We start from the raw sequence: 17,604 nt of genomic DNA, 5'->3' as shown, positions 1-17,604 counted from the left end.
GGTGAAAACACAAGATCACCTCTCTTTGCAATGTTCAAGCATGTAACACAATATTAGTAACTATAATCACTCTGTTGTAGATTAGGTCTGCAAGTTTGCACCCTCTGGCCAACGGGTCAAGATATTTTTCTCAAGTGTGCACAGTCGGAGGAACTCCTGGGACTCCTCATTTTTCTAGGCCCATTTTCTGAGTCCAGGAGCACTCCCCAAAGTCTTATGAGCTTCGAGGCCACAGTAGTCAGTCTAAAGTATGCCTGGAATTTTTAATCTACATCCTCTGTCAAGAGGGGTATCTCTTCCAAACAGGTGGCACCAAAGCATTACTAAGGGTAAATGGCTAGATATAGTGGCAGTCACATGTGTAAGATTTGATGTTGCTGCATATGGATGTGTGCTGGGCTTGGCAATGAAACGTTTACACTATCTTCTTTTTTTTTTTTTAATTTTTAAAAAATGTTTATTTTTGAGACAGAAAGAGACAGAGCATGAGTGAGGGAGGGGCAGAGAGACATACAGGGAGACACAGAATCTGAAGCAGGCTCCAGGCTCTGAGCTGTCAGCACAGAGCCCGAGGCAGGGCTCGAACTCACAAACTGCGAGATCATGACCTGAGCCGAAGTCGGACGCGTAACTGAGCCACCCAGGCACCCTACACTATCGTCTCACTGAATTTTCACAATAAGCCCATGAGGTAGATGTGGCAGGTGGCATGCACTGTTGCTGCTTCACAGAAGAAAGGCACAGAGAGGTGAAGTGATGTGTAAGGTCATACCATGAGGGGCAAGCTGGGATTTCATTTGACCCACCTACCTCCAAAGCCTGCATGCTGAGCAGCATATGGAACTGTTCAGTGCAGGGGTGAGCAACCTTTGAAGCAGGTGGGTCAATTAATGGAGAAATGTGGGGAGGAATATTTTTTTTTTTTTTTAAAGAAATTACATCTCTTTCCTCCTTATCAAGGAAATGTAGTAGCTGTAACTGCATATACAAGCACCCCCAAGTTTCACTAAAGGCTGGGAGTGGCAGTGAGGGGATAGGAGATCACACCAGAGAGAGGGGCGGCTATTTGACAGAGGGGTGAGGTTCATTCCTGAATGGGTTACACAGACTGGCAATGTAAAGCGGGTCCTTGGAAGACTGTGAAAATACTGCCTGAAGGCTTCTTCTCTGTTAGATAATGGGAAAGAAACAGTTATGTAGCTATAAGGAAAGGGCTGTGGGTGGGAGCCACCAGGTCACCTTCTGGCTCTCTAGAGGTAGTGGCAGGCTGAGAGAGAGGGCAGGTAACAGAAAAGCAACCTGGATGCCACCTGAGGAAGGTGGGGTGGTTTTTTAGGGCTGGGGACAAGAGATTTGCGGGAAGGCTGTCCTGGAAGCCTGCAACTAAGGACCTGGGCCTGAGCAGGAGGCACTCCCATGGGGGCTGCTTCATTCTTTCTGGGTCCACAAGCATTTTGAAAATCTGATGAAAATGAGCAACTGTCTCCAGAAAAAAATGTACATACCACAGTTCACATTTTAGAGGTTCCTAGACTCTCCCAAGTCCATCCACGGACCCATTTCTAGATCCTACTAAGAGTCCCTGCTCTGCAGGGACCATCCCAGTAAGCAGAAGCAGGGAAGTGGAGAACTGGAGCAGGGAAGAGCCAATCCCCAGCTTTAGAACCCACAAAACTCTCACAGTAAGTAGGGAGGGCACATTCAACTTGACAGTTTTTTGTTTTTGTTTTTTGAGGCATCAACAGTCATTTTTATTACGCTCAGATCAGAAGTCTGTGGGTCTTGAGGACCTCTGTAGATCTGTCGATTTTCTTCTCCAGGTTCTTTCCAGCCTGTTTCTGTAGCTTCAAGAGCTGCTTTTTCATCCAGCAATGGATGTTGGCCTTCTCTTTCCTCTTCTCTTCCGGGGTGGTAGCTACTGCCCAGTACTTCCAGCCAACCTCGTGAGCCAGAAGCCCCAGGTAAGCAAATTTTCATGTAGGCTTCAGACACACAACCTTGAGGGCAGCAAGAACCACCACCTGCTTTTTCTTGTCATAGGGTGGCGGGATCCCATCCAACACCTTGAGGCAGTCCAGGGCGGCCTGGCCTTGGCTGGTCTTGTGGAGCAGCATGCCTCACGCTGTCCACCCAAAGATCTGTTTTGGTGCTCTGAAGTGGTAGGGGCCACAGGGTGGGTTGGTGTTCCTCGGCTTGTGGAGAAAGGCCAGGTACTTCAACTTGTTTCTGTAGAAATTGCCAGAAATGCTGATGTCTTCACAGGGCACAACAATGACCTTCAACCCCAACAGCATCTGCCTGGCCACGATGGCCACCAGCCAGCCCAGGAGACAGTGTCGGCCACTGAGCACCAGGACCTGCCTTCAGCAGCCACTTGGGAAAGCTTGTTGGCATTTGAACAGCATGTGTTCTCATGCCTGCCCTCCCCCCATCACCTAAGTTGCTTGCACCAAATCACACTCTTTGCATATTTTCTGTTAAATCTTTTCAGAGCACGCACACACTGTCTTTGGCTCCTGAGTTTTGAGACTGTTTCTTGAACTCTTTTCAAGGTTCAGATACCTCTTTCTGTCCCAGTTCTCCCATACTCTTAGATCTGTCCTTGCCTTTTCGGTAAGTCAGGCAGTCAGATCTGGGCCCAGAGGACTCATCAGATTGAAGAGAGAGGGTGAGCTGGCTAACTCCCCAAGTGAGGCACCAACCCCCTCTGAAGAAAGGTCCTGAGGTGGAACCTGGCAGAAGCTGTACTGCATTGCAGATTCTGACCCCTGACTCCTGCTGCTTAGCCTCATGGCTCCAATCCATGATCCCGCCATTTCTGCACTTTAAGCTTGACTGAGAAATCAGGATGCACTGTGAATGCCCTCCATTGGTCTAATTATGAATGGCCTCTAATTCTGCACAAGGAACATTGCTCTGTAGGATTTGTTCATCTCGTAACCAACTTTGGCACAGGGAAAAAAGTGGCAGACCTTTGTTCCCCATCTCTTATGGGAGGAAACAAAGAGAAAGATGACGTGTCCTAATTTTCACTGTCTAAAAGCCAGATACAAGTGCTGGGGGAAAAAATGGCATGGGAGAACATCTTACCCTTAAATGCTTGAACTGTCTTTAAAAAATTTTGATAATGAATCTTATTTAACCCATTTATATTCAAATATTACAACAACATATAATCACTTTAAAAACCATTAATATTTTACTTTTTTTGTACTAAATCTTCAAAACCTGATCTGTAGTTTACACTTTCAGCACATCTAAACTAGAATGCTTTACTTTTAGCAATTTTTTCAGTAATTAAAAGAAATTTTTTAAGTAATCTCTATGCTCATGACCCTGAGACAAGAGTTACATGGTCTACAGACTGAGCTAGTCAGATGCCCCTTTACTTTTAGCATTTAAAGGGAAAAGCAGTCCTGCCCCCAAATAGTGTTGTTTAACCAAAAAAATTTATTATTGTTTCAGCTATAAATTGACTGAAATAAAATCAAATGTTTAGCTCTTTAGTTGCACTAGCCACACTGAACTGAGTTTTGAAGAAGCAAGCACTTCTTAACATACCTGCCTTCCCGAACCCAGCAGAGAAGTTCTGGTAACAAACACTGCCATCGCTGCACTAGTTACCAAGAGCCTGCTGTGTGCCACAAATCCGAGGATGAGATCCCATTCTCCTACCTTTCCTAACCTTGCTCTCAACCGCCTGTCCACTTGCCTGCCACTCACTGAGCTCCACAAGGACAAGGACCGCCTTATTCATCTGTCACCCTAGACACTAGCACAGGGCCCACTCTTGCTTTATCCAAGAGTAGTAGCTAAGCTTGCACTTACAAGCCAGGTCGGTACTTTGCTAGGTGCTGGAAGGACGAGAGTCAGACACAGCCCCTGTCCTCAAAGGGATTAAGGCAGAAAGGAAATTACAGACATTCAAACACACAAGCAGAACGAAGCACACTGTAGGGAGGTATAAAGTGAGTGAACACAGATTGTGTCAGGGGAAGCCAAAGGGTATGAAACGGTATCGCTCCGCCTGGACAAGAAGGTGTAATAGAAGAAACCGGGATTAATGGCAAAGCCCTCATAAACATTTATGAATGCCAAGGACTCCTTGGAATAATCCTTCTACTCACTGCCCTTCCTCTGAAATCAGGTGGTTTAAGGCTCTTTTCTCCTAGACTTGTCTAGTCTGTAAGTGCAAACAATCTGCCATTCAGCAACCCCACTTGGTCAGCTGTTCAGCGTGGCATTTCCAAAACACATTCAGGAAAGTTCCTTACTCATGGTCTGCAGACAAATGAGAAACACCAGACTTGACAAAGCTACACAGGTCTCTCAGCTACAAGATGTCTCAGAGCCTTTGTTATATTAATGTACATGTACCAACATACTTTATGAATCTGGAGCCTGGAGGCTAGGCCAAATCTACTATCATTGTGTGACAGAGAATGCTCTTCACAAGCATATCCTTAAAATACTGTTCTCTGGGGGGCGCCTGGGTGGCTCAGTTGGTTGAGTGTTCGACTTTGGCTCAGGTCATGATCTTGCAGTTTGTGAGTTCGAGCCCCGCATCAGCCTCTGTGCAGACAGATCAGAGACTGGAGCCTGCTTCGGATTCTGTTTCTCCCTCTCTGTCTGCCCCTTCCCCACTCATGTTCTGTCTCTCTCTCTCTCTCAAAAATGAATAAACGTTAAAAAAAATTTTTTTTAATAAATAAATAAATAAATAAATAAATTTAAAAAATACTGTTCTCTGGAACACACTTTGGGAAACACTGGTTTGAGTATTACCTATATAATTTCTAGTGACAAGCACTATGCTCCACAGAGCAGTGGTCTTTAAACTGGAGTTCAGTAACTTGCAGGAAGATGCCAACTTCCCAAAGGGGGAAGGGGCACAAAAAGCTGTAAGGTGATCAACTTCAGGAGCTTCCATACAAGCTTTCCCTAAAATATACCTTCCCAAGGAAGCCTTCATTCAAGTCCCCTTTCCTAACCCCCTTTCACATTTGCCCTTCTCCCATTTTACAAAAGAAAGGCACAAAGGGGTCCAAACAAGGCTCACATCTCTCCTCCTCGCTGCCCTGGCACTCAACCACCCACTGGATAACCACAGCTGGACTCTGCAAGACACTGGGACTGCAACATGTGCCCTCAAGTATCTGCCCACTGAATAAAGAGACTGCGTTTGCTCCTCTCCCCTCCTCCAGGCTCTCCCTACTTCAGTCCGGTCCTCCTAGACTAATCCTCCTGAAAAAGCTACTTTCATCCTGTATTTCCCTGTTCAAAAATCACACTGCTCTCCTGGCAAATGCAAGCACCATGGTCAGCACTTGGCCTCCTGCAATCAGTCCCTTCCATGCTCTGGCCTGGCATGAACCTTCCACTTCAGTGAGGGAGGCGTCCTGGCCCCTCTAGTTCCTGTCTCCATGCCTTTTCCCATGTTGCATCACTTGCTCAGAAAACTCTCCCACCCGTCTGCCAGCTAGCATTGTTTTTCCTCCGGTGCTCTCAAGCTATGTCCTACTCTCTAAATGAGGCTATCAGTGGCTCAATCCACACTGCTAGCCCTGTGTTTCTCTTACACCACACCGCAGGACCCTAAATTTCAGTGTGGAAGCCTGAGGGAACTCCAGGTAAGTTCAAACCCCCAGCTCTCTTGGTAAACTTGGCAAAGTTATTTAATCCCTTTGTTTCATCTGCAAAACGAGACCATCCATTACATTAAAGGATTATGAAAAGACAGGTAAAATGAGACCACACTGGGGACCCAAATTAACAACCATCACTAGAGTAAAAGCTCCATAAGGGTAAAGACTGTCTACACACTGATGTATCTTATGGCTTTAAACATAATACACATTCAATAAACACTTAGTAAATTATATGATTGAAAGAATGAACACATAACAATGTATTAACTTACTTGATCTAATCTACCCCATAAACCTTTGATGTAGGTATGATTGTCATTCCTACTTCTACAGACAAGGAAACTGAGGCCTTGTATAGAAAGAAGTAAGAGAGACAGGATATGAACCTAGGCAGTCTCCAAAACACAGGGTGGGGTACTCCGGTGTGACTATCCCTTCCCTACATAGACTACCGTGAAAGGTGGTGTAAGAATTGGTCTGTTTTCTCTGGGCTTCTTTGCACAGCACCAGGCACCCAGTAATTACCTAACACTGGGCTGGCAAATGCCAAGAACAAGACAACCCTACACTTTGCATTAAGCCAGTTACCCTGAAGAAGGTCTCAGAGAGTGTGAGGCTATGGTACGTTCTTACCTTGCCCTTGAACAGGATCACCGGGCACACAAACCGTCCTCTGCACCTGGCTGTCTTGCTACGGTTGACAAGGTCTTGCAACTTGCTCACTTGCACGGTGCTCTGAAACCTAATGCACAGGCAAGAGACAGGTCAGACTGGTTTCTAAGTGGGCATTGTGTGTGTGTGTGTGTGTGTGTGTGTGTGTGTGTGTGTGTGTGTGTGTGTTTTCACAAAGACCCCATGAGAGGTCTGCATATGTGTGTGTCAATACTCATTTGGAATTTAGTAAATGCTTTAATCCCTAAGTTCTAGATCACAGATAAATTTTTTCAGGAAAAGAAAAAAAATGCTGTATTATAGGTATTAAAATTTAAGTCATCCTGATTTTAGAAGCTTTAAGATGAAAAAAACAGTAAGCTACTTTGAAGACATGGGATACAAAACAGAAACACACACAGCAAACTGGGTGTTGACCATGTCTAAAGTACACTTTTTTCCTCCCATAATAGGACAATAGGTGCCCTGGGGAGTGTATGGAAATCATAGTGCCATTTTTGTGAACTTTCAGGGGGCAGGGTAAGCTGAAGGCTCACATCTCACATGGTGATAAGCTTCTGAAACTTCCTCAACATCCCAATTGTCTCTAACAGTCCAAACAGCAAACAGGGCAAGTAATGTTGGAGCAATGGAAGTAAAAAGAAGCTATGTGTGGCATGGAGAAATAAAGTAGTTAATCCACTGGGTGTGGTAAGGGAACTTCCAAAACAGGAGTCAGGTTGAGAGATAAGCTCCGGCAAGGCACACCCATGTCAAATCAGTAGACCCGTTAAAAAAAAAAAAAAAGGGTCTCCTCTTAAAGACTCACCTACCCATCTTGAGCAAAACACTCCACATCAGCCAGTCAGAGCTTCTGGTTGCGCAAGAAATGAGAGGCAGGAAAGTTAAAGAGTGGGAAGCTAAGTAGATCAAGTGAGCAGAAGGGAGGGAAGACACTCCTGTTCCCTCCTTAGAAGGGCTGCACTTCCAGGTCAAGTCCTAGAGGGCATTTAATTCCTTCTATGTCCTAATCCTTCTAGGCACACGGCACACACATACAAATAACCGTTTCTGAATGCGTAAGTTCAATGCCTCCTACACATCTGTGGTATCTTTTTAGGCCTATATGGATGTTGTAGGGATTAATAAAGTCTTTTAGAAATACTGCTGATTTTTTAGTAGTCTTCATAGATCTATTCACAAGACATAGTTACTAAAAAAAATAACTACTATCAAGTGGGGGTCTGAAATTGAAGTTAAAAAGGGGTTTTCAAATAAAAACTTGGACCAACAGTTTGATGATCTTGGAAGACAAGGGGGTAAAGGAACAGAATTTACACTTCCCATGGTGTATTCTTCTGTAAGGTCTGATTTAAGATGTTACTTTTGTAATTTTTTTTCCCCTTTTTGAAGAAAGGAAGAAAGGCAAACTTGAAGAGGCTGGCATGCTCTTCAAGCTGTGTGTAGGGTGGCACTGGCCCCCCACCAGGCCCCAGAAAATTCATGGGTCACTGAAAACCAAGTTCTGCCACTTCCCCTCACTCAGTTTCTCTATGAAATAAAAAGGCACCTCAGTACAAAATAATCTAATTGAACTTAGATGCCAGGAAAATACGAAACAGAGAGCACATATAATACTGTCCACAACAGTCTTCCTCTCACGTTCTGGTGGCCTCAGGCCATTTTCACAGATCTGGTCAGCACCATCTATTGCAACAGAATCTCACTTAGTCACAGCAGCAGCTCCCTCTGAGTTCTAAATGCCTTGAAACTGCATTGGATTCTCCCAGGTTGAGACCATCCGTTCCACAAACTCCACAAAACCAAGATGGAGAACATGCCAGTATTTCCCTCGTAGGGGCTCTGGGCAGTCGTTTAATGTAGAAGCAGGCGTACTTTTTTTCTGGTTAGGCTAGGTGGTTTATTTTGCTGGTTCTCCTACTCAAAGAACTGATTCAGTTTCTGTTCTCAGTGGTTCCTGTTTTTATTTTTATTATCTCTTGGCCTTAGGATCTTTTTCTTACAGTGCTAAGCAGTGAGCTGTGTCTGGCACATGATACTCAGAACTGAGTGAATAAATGATGGCTTGTATATTTATGTTGGTCTTGTGGGACTGAGCTATCAACCTGTGGAATCTGATGCTATCTCTGGGTAGACAGTGGCAGAATTGAGCTGAATTATAGGACACCCAACTGGTGTCCAAGAATTGGTGGTGTGGGGTAGCCTCCAGCCCCTCCCACATGGGAATTAGGTACAGAACCTAACCACCACCCCCAAGGCCTCATCTGTACATCCCCTAATTCCGTCTCTTGTTACACTGTCACTGCTTATTTATTGGTCTTTGTTACTCACAAGACCTAAGAGGAGGGACTTCATCTATCTGGCAGGGCTTCCACTGCATCCCTGGAGACTGCCACATGGCAGCAGCTCAAGGAGTTCTTGTTGACAAACACATGTCTTGGCTGTTCAGAGATCCCTGTCCAGGCTTCTATTCCCAGATGGTGGGCTAAACCGGGGAGGGGGATTAACAGAACTAAACTGCTTCCTGAATCCAGTTCTATCCTGTGTAATGGGGTCTAATTAGTGTCATATTAACACCAAAGCCAGGTATGTAAAGAAACAAAAAATTCTGCTTCCTCTCATCTGAATGTGCATGTACTGCCTTCTCTTCAATTCAACAGCACTGCCCACTCAGAATTCAAGGCCTTAGAAGGAGTAAAAAGTAAAACAAACTCCAGTAACTCCTTAAGGGTTATGAATATACCACCATGGCCCTGGCCTAGAAGGGGAGACCCTGCTGGTGGAAGAAGTGTGGTGGTGACAGAAAGAAAAGGCAGACAGATGGACACAGCAGAGTGAGGAAGACACAGATTTTAAACCCATCCTGCTTACCACTTCTGTGATCTCAGGGAAAGGCAAGTTACTTCTCTGGGTTTTAACTTTCTCTTCCGTACAATGAATGGGAAGTGATACTACCTACTTCACTGAGTAGGTGCAGGACTTGAGTGAGCTACTGTGTGGAACCCTAACACCTGCCAAACAGTAGGCACTCAACACACATTATTAGTTTCCTCTTCTTTAAGGGCTAGACTGAGTCAGCACTGAACTGGTTTCCTTCCAGGAAAAGCTTCTGTGAGGTCACCAAGACTGAGTTCCTTAATGCACTGCTACTACAGGGTGGTCTGGTATCACCTGGCAGCTGGTGAGAAAATGCAGGAGCTCAGGCCCCAGTCAGACCTACTGAATCAGATTTTGCATTATAACTAAAGCCCCAGGTGATTCACTCAGAGTCTGCTTGGAGAAGCACCATCCTGACTACAACTGAGCTTAATACCAGAATGCCATCAGGGCACCAAGGTAAAACCACCAGCCAAAAGTGAAGGGGGTGGAGAGGAGGGTGAGGGCAAGGAAAAAGAGATCTTGTTCAGAAACTTTAGTGTAAGGGTTTATAGATGGTGAGTCTACCTAATTCTGAAAGAAGTTATGAAGAGACAGAAACCATGTATAATGGAGCCATCACAAAGCCCAAATCTTTAGGCTCAGAGATCCCTGGGGTTCTTAAGCTACACAATTGGGGATATGATACAGTTTCTATCATCTACATACAATCTGTTTTTCTAACACATTCATTTTTCTTAGTGAACCCCACCACAACGTCGTGAGACGGCACACTTAGTAGACATTACGTTTTACAGATAAGGAAACTAAGGTTTAGTCTTTAAACTCCTCTGACCTGGTTATTCTACTTGAAAGCCTTCTCTGACTCCCTGTGGCATATAGCAGTGGCTCTCAGGCTACAGCATATATAAGATTCATCTAGGGAGCTAAGAATGTAGATTCTGGAAATCCTGATTCAGGGGTCCCAAAATCTATGATTTTAGGGGATACTAACATAATAAAAACCACTAACACCCACAAGTCTACACTCCTTGGCCTGAAGATCAAGACCATATACAAATTGGTCCTTTAGGACGTGTCAGAACTGCGACTCATCCTTCTAATTCCAGCTGAAGAGGCTCTCTACCATGGGTTCTTCCCAAACACACACATTCCAGGCAGAATTAACCATTCTCCCTGGTTTGTCTGCAGAAGCACTTCTCAAACTTTAATGTGCATCCAAATCACTAGGGCATCTCGTTAGGCTGTGATTTTGATTCAGTGGCTCTGGGGCCAAAGATTCAGAGTCTCCAGCCAGTTCCTGGGTGCACTGAAGGGACACTTTGAATAGCGAGGGCCTGCCACACTGCACAGCATGACTCTACTATAGCACTCATCATAATATCGCACCTACAGGGCCGTGCTTTCACAGATCCTGTGAACAACAGTTCCTGGATTCTCTTAAAATCAGCAGCAAGCACGGAAACTAGGGGAACAAACTCAGAGATCAACATAAAGCATTTCCTGGAGCCTCCAGGATGTGATTATTTATTAGTGTCAAACAGCGTACAGGTTGTATCCTGTGGCAGGTGCCTTATATATCTGTTTTTGTTTCACCTGTTGTTACCCCACAGAAAGCACTCAGGCCTTGGTAGGCCCTCACTAAACAGTAGCTCTTATTTCTGATTCTTACAATAAATATGCCAGGCTTGTAACAGCCCCACTTATCATCAGGGATTGCACTAGCCACTTTCTAAACAGAGGCAGAGACTTGCCGATGAGAAAACGAAAAGACAAAAAGATTAAATAATTTGCTCAAGATAGTTATACAACCAGTGTGTAACTCAAGCAGTCTGACCACAGACTTCAGGCTCTTAAGCTCTACATATGGTTAAGTGCTCTTAAGAACTTTGACACAGCATACCTCCCACCTATACTCTCTTAAAAAAAGGATACTAGGGTTCAGAAAGGTGAGGTGTGAAATAAGCTGTCTTAAGTCAGTGAGCGCTAGGTAGGGGAGAAACAGTCCACTACTGTGACTTCCAACCACTCACTCTATGCCATACTACTTTGTCAGTCTAACTTATCAAACCCTGAATGAACCAAAGACACCAAGAAGGCTTCAAACCTGAGGAAAGTGAGTTTACCCCGCCCAGCTCCCCACCCAGTCACAAACTTCCTGACTCGGTGGATGAGCTGTCAGAGCCTCCCCAGACAGGCACACTCTAGTTACATGATGCTCACGTGTCTTTCTCCTTCTCAGAACTTTCATACTCCAGGAACACGATGTGCTGGGGGTAGTGGCCACAGATATCCCCATTCACATTTTGGATCACACTGTAACAGTAGTCTCGGCCAAACAGCTCCAGACATCTCTTCTCAATGCGCTCAACCTGCACAGAGGAGGACACCTGAGCATAAAGAATATTCTGGGATTCTGAGTATGAGAATTAGACAGTTCGTGACCTGGACAGGTCACTGGGAATGACATGTGCCTCAGTGATTATTATTCAATGCCTGGAAGAGACACTTTGCTGGGACACAGGCCCTGATGTGTATTTCATTAATCTATATGCAGTATGCTTTGGGAGGGTCTCTAAGCCCTGCAGTGTTGCAGTGAAACTGTTAAGCATTCCAAGGAAAGGATTACAGTTTTCATGAGATTTTCAAGGGGGTCCACAATCCATAAAATATAAAGAACTCTTGCTCTAGGTTACTTTAGCACTAATCCATTTTCTTCCCTTGGCTCCAGATTATTCCCCATTCTACAGCCACAGACAAGTACCTAGACATTCTAGTTGTTGTAATGAGTAAAAGCTACACACAAGGCTATCTCCCTACACTCTATTTTATTTGTCAAATAGAAGGAAGAGCTTCTCTTAAAACTGTTCTTGTTTAGTTCAGGGAAAGGTCCACTAGAAAAAAGGCATAAGACATGTAATATCTTGAGAAGTCAACAAGAGATCAGGAATCTTGGAGAGGCTTTAAGGCCAGATGTCGTGAAAGTCAGGTCTAATTCATAACCACTCTAATCTTCAGGGGTATAAGATGGAAGAGGAAAAAACTCATAGTGGCTTAGATGAGGAATTCTCAAATTTTAAGATACATAAGGATCATGATGAAACCTATTTAAAAATGCAAATTCCAAGTTGCCACCCTCAGAAATTCTGACTCAGTAGAAATAGATGGGAGCAAGGAACCTTTATTTTTAACAATGCTGACACGGGCACCTGGGTGGCTGTTAAGTGTCCGACTCTTGATTTTGGCTCAGGTAATGATCCCAGGATCGTCGATAAAGTCCCACATCCAGCTCTGTGCTGACAGCATGGAGCCTGCTTGGGATTCTCTCTCCCTCCTGTGCTCCTCTCCCACTCGTGCTCGCACTCAACTCTCTCTCTCAAAAATAAATAAACTTTAAGAAAATAAAGTAAAAAATAAAAACTCACAGACCAAAGTTTATTTATCCAAATGAAAACAATTAAAAAAAACAAACAGGGACACCTGGGCGGTTGTCAGTTAAATGTCCGACTTCAGTTCAGGTCAGGATCTCATGGTTCGTGGGTTTGAGCCCCGCATGCAGCTCTGTGCTGACAGTGTAGAGCCTGCTTGGGATTCTCTCTCTCTGCCCTACCCTCATTTGCATGCTCTCTCTCAAAATAAATAAAGTTAAAAACAAACAAAGAATGCTGAAACAGGTGGTCCTCAGGCTAAGCTCTGAAAAACACTTTGTTGTTTGGAGAGTGGGGAAGTCCCATCATTACTGAAGTCTCCCCTAGGTTACTCCAGAGAATAGAATGATGCCAAGTACAGTATGCTCCAGCGGTTCCCTAAGTTCCATGGCTCAGAATGGAACAGAACCCACTAGAAAGCCTGATATTAAACTTACCAACAGCACGTGGGGACTAAGAGGAGGATTCCCAAGATTCCTGTTTGACTGTCAAACAGTACCTAGGATGGGAATGGCCTTACTAGACTGGATGCCTTCCAGATATGGCAATAAGGAGACTAAAGGGAATCCCAAGGGGAGAAAAAAGAGGAACTGAGACTGGCTTTTGATAAAGGAATAGAGACAGTGTGGGCTGTTTTCCTGCTAGGGGAAGGAAAGGGATGAGCTTAAGTCTAAAGTCATGCTAAGCCTGTATAAGGAAGCAACACACCCGGTTCTTGTCTCGGTTCCACTCTGACCTCTGACCAGGAGAAATCCTCTAGACCATTTAAACCTGGGGGCTTTTGTACCCACATCTGATACACGGGAACAACCCTCCTCACCTTCCCCTCTCTAATCTCTGAACATGGTCCCTCAGCTCTGACCTCCAAACCCCTTGTTTCAAACCAAAGGACGTCCTTTCTTGGCTCATTGTGTGCCCAGTTCCTTCTTTTCCGGTTTTTAAACCCGACCCTTACTCTCCAGGTCCAGACCCCGGGAACTTCCCGCTCTCCTTCCTCTGATCCCTGACCTCAGCCTTTCCGTCTGTAACTTCTCAAACCTAGGAACTTCTCTTTGTGCTTATCACACCTTCGAACTCACCTTTGAGCCGCCCGTCCCGCTACAGTCCTTGGCCCGGTACTGAGTCCGGGAGAATTCCTCCAGCAGCTCCCCGAGCCCTGGCTCCTGAGGCGGCGGGTTGCCCGAAGAAGCCGAGGGCCCCGCTGAGGCGGCAGCGGCTGCCCTAGCGCCGGCCATGGCCCAGCCCTGCTTCCCCTTCAGCACCCCACGACCCCTCAGCGCGCCTCAGCCCTGCCCATGGCACCTGGAGGCACCAACTCCGAAACCTCCCGAACAGCCTCAGCCGCCGCCTTCCCTTTCCACTTCCGGCCCCGCCCCACCCTGCCGGATGTTTACTTCGGCCCTGGCCAATCCGAGCCCGGGACTCGCGCCCTGCCCCGTGATTACCGGCCCACCTCCAAATGCGGAGCGATCCAAGTGGTCTAGGGAGAGGTAGCCGAGGCTACTCCTAGATCCCTCTTGCTCCGCCCCTCGGGGTTTCCCCTGGGGAAGCCGGGCTAAACCACTGAGGCTGTGGGAGGGATGTTAGTACGGGAACGAGGAGGGAGGAACTATGGGAAAGAAGAGGAAGACTGGAATAAACCATTGCAGGAAGAGGAAGAGGGAACGCTTGAAGGCAACTAGTTAGTGTTGGCAATCATAGTAATCATAGTAAGTAATAATAAAACAGCATTTCATAAGGCACTTCTTTTTGCACTGCTCCTCAAAACGTCCCTGTGATTATAATGCTCCTATAGTCAACCCATTTTATCAAAGGAAACAGGAGTCATAACTGTGTTAAAATTCTATAATTGAAAAGCACCATATTCTTTTTTCTTTTTTTGTTAATGGAATATTTGAAACATTCAAAGAAGTGGCGAGAATAGTATAATGACCCCCTCATGTATTCATTCGTCAGTTTCAGCAATAATCAACATAAACCAAACGATTGCTTAATCAATCTTTCCTCATTCAGTAGAATAATTTTGTAGCAAATCTCATTACTTCATGGGTGAATAGTTCATCTCTATACAGAGATTATACTATACTATACATAGTATTCATCTCTAACAGATTATCACTGTTACAAAATGATTTTTTTGAGGGGGCATCTGGGTGGCTCAGTGGGTTAAGTGTCTGACTTCAGCTCAGGTCATGATTTCGTGGTTCGCAGGTTCAAGCCCTGCATCATTGGGCTCTGTGCTGACACCTCAGAGCCTGGAGCCTTCTTCACATTCTGTGCCCCCCGCCCCTCTCCTGCTCACACTTTGTCTCTCTCTCAAAAATAAACATTTAAAAATTTTTAAAAATTGATTTTTTATTTTTTAATTTTTTTTAAATTTTTTTAACGTTTATTCATTTTTGAGAGACACAGACAGAATGTGAATGGGGGAGGGGCAGAGAGAGAGGGAGGCACAGAATCCGAAGCAGGCTCCAGGCTCTGAGCTGTCAGCACAGAGCCCGACGTGGGGACCAAACCCACGAACTGTGAAATCATGACCCCAGCCGAAGTCGGAAGCCCAACCGACCCAGTCACCCAGGCGCCCCCCAAAAATGATTTTTTTTAAAAGACAACTTAGGTGTGTTAAAAAAACAAAATTCAACGAAGTAAATTTGGCGTTATTCAACCATTCATGAACCTGGCAGCATACCAGGTAGCAAGTAGAAAGGCGCTCAGGGGAACTGTACAAAATGGAAGGATTTTATAGTCAGAAGGAAGATGGGGCAAGGAAGTTAAAAGAGTTGAACATTTCAGCCAAGTTTACCTTTCCTTAGGGGAAGACAAAGGGTCTTATGGTGCAGATTACCTCACTAGTGCTGACTAGGAAATTGCCAAAAAATTGGTTCAAAATTCCACCCCTGGGAGAAGCTGAAGCTCCAACTAGGTTAGGCTTTAAGTCTTGATGCTAAGCAAAACTGACTCCATTTGGGGGCTTATTGTTTCTTTTTAACCGGTAATACAAACAAACTGTAATTAGTACCTCATGAAGCTGTAGTCTCTGTTCCCAAGGTCCAGAGAACTGCAAAATGGGGCAGGAGGCAGGAAGATTTTATAGAATAAAGAATAAGTAACAAGGAAGAGAAAAAATAGAAAATAAATAAGAAAGAAGGAAGGAAGTATAGAGCCCAGAGTTGGCCGGTAGCCGGGGCACAGGGATGCAAGGGCACCTGTCTCTGGGGGTCCTAAACAGACCAGGTTTATCCACTCACTGCTGACAAAATCTAAAGGCAGAGCAATGAGTAGTAGTGAAACAAGAGAGGACTTTATTTCATTGAGGGGAAGACAGCGGACTAGCATCTCAAAGATCTCAAAGACTCTCGAAGTGCTGAAAGTATTTCCAGGTTTATATAAGGAAAATGTGGGACAAAGTTCGGTGGGTACCTAAGGCAGTAAAGGTGTGGTCCAGCATTGTCATGGGTGGGATCTGGCTGGCTCAGGGCAGTCCTTACTGCTTCAGGAGGTAGTTTTGGTTCCCATAAGTGGATACTTTGTCTGCAGGGTCTTTTGCTTGAGTTGTGTAATAAACTGGAAAGAAGAATTTAATCAATTAGAAAGTTTGAAGTCAAAATGGAGAGAGTTGAAGTCCTCTTTCAGGCTTGGCATTTGGGGATTGGCTAAATCTAATGTGTTTCTGGTCAAGCAGAGTATTTACAGGGACATGAAAGTTATCTGAGTTTCAGTTTGTTAACCTGGTACCCCAGGCAGGAATGACTGTACCTTGGGCCTAAAAATTGATTCCCCCTTCCCCTTTTTTGATCATTCCCTTGAATGGTTTGATTTTTTTTTTAAAAAAATCAGTATTAGTGTGACTCTTAGTTACCATTGTCTCTACAGGTCTCAGTATAATATACACAAGAGATGATGTCAGGATTGTATTCTTGGAACTGGTTTCATCCTTCTGTTCTCTGTTGTCATTCCAGTTGGAGAGAGATCATTTGGTGGATGACCAATGGCTGCACACATGCATTTAAAACTTTGAGAGAATGTAGCGTGTAGGGAGACAATAATAATTATTACCAGCCAAACAATATTCATGATCTAGAATATTGAGGATAGAATATTGAGGATACTTCTTTTTTTTTTAATTTTTTAATTAATTTATTTATTTTGAGAGAGACAAGGGTAGGGGCAGAGAAGAGGGAGAGAGAGAATCCCAAGCAGGCTCCACACCATCAGCACAGAACCCAATGTGAGACCCAATGCAGGGCCCGAACCCACGAACTGCAAGATCATGACCTGAGCCAAGATGAAGAGTCGGACACTTAACTGACTGAGCCACCCAGGCACCCCTGAAGATACTTCTTTAAGCCAGTTGACTTGTTTACGTATTTTGTGTATTTCACATGTCTCCACTTCCCCAGAGGTGTTTATCTAGCAACATTGTTCTGGAGAAACTGAGGCGTTGGAAATCAGGAAGAAGTTTGTCACAAGCAGAAAGAACTATATAGGATTACCAGCAGCATAGCAAATCCAACAGTTGATTTACCTTCCTTTATAATGGCCTGAGATATGTGCACAGTGGCATTGTCTTTACAGGCCAGGAGAAGGTAAAAGGTGAAGAAAAGAATCAAAATGTAGAGGCTGCTTTTAGGCAAACAGACTTGAAAAATGGAATGTAGAAATGGCCCACGGTGACCCTCTGGCTGAATACAGACTGGCCCATCAGAGGACCCACTTCGAAAGATCCATAGACCCTAACTACGCAATGGGCTACTTACTACCAGACACAGTTAAACAAAAATGGGAAAATTCCATAGATCACCAGACTTCCTCACCTTCCTCCTTTAAAAACAATCCCCACCCACTGTCTCATTGTAGACAGTCTCTCCTCTGATGTCCTACCTGCTGCTTCCTTGTGGTGTATTCAATAAACTTTTATCTCCTTTGTTTTGCCTTGAGTTAATCCTTTCATGACCAGTACAACCAACTTCCACCTGATT

General features: G+C 44.8%; 1 protein-coding gene and 1 pseudogene across 5 annotated transcripts in view; both read right to left on the bottom strand.

Annotated features, from left to right (window-relative positions):
* MTMR14 (myotubularin related protein 14) overlaps positions 1-13,997 on the bottom strand; it is a 44,858-nt gene extending 30,861 nt beyond the window's left edge. For 4 of the 5 annotated variants that reach the window (XM_007075498.3, XM_007075504.3, XM_007075499.3 and 1 more), the window contains exons 1-3: positions 13,705-13,997; positions 11,421-11,569; positions 6,282-6,390 (exon numbers count right to left, since the gene is read on the bottom strand). In XM_007075498.3, the coding sequence (XP_007075560.1) occupies positions 6,282-6,390; positions 11,421-11,569; positions 13,705-13,860 (414 nt within the window). In that variant the 5' untranslated portion in view covers positions 13,861-13,997. The remainder of the gene's footprint in view (positions 1-6,281; positions 6,391-11,420; positions 11,570-13,704) is intronic. The other variant, XM_007075500.3, reaches the window with a different exon arrangement.
* LOC122236476 lies at positions 592-2,294 on the bottom strand (annotated as a pseudogene).
* Positions 13,998-17,604: the final 3,607 nt, after the last annotated feature.

Source organism: Panthera tigris, chromosome A2, assembly GCF_018350195.1.
Source record: "Panthera tigris isolate Pti1 chromosome A2, P.tigris_Pti1_mat1.1, whole genome shotgun sequence".
In the NCBI taxonomy this organism is placed as follows: Eukaryota; Metazoa; Chordata; class Mammalia; order Carnivora; family Felidae; genus Panthera; species Panthera tigris.
Note: the sequence above shows the minus strand (reverse complement) of the source record. Positions and strands in the feature narration are given on the sequence as shown.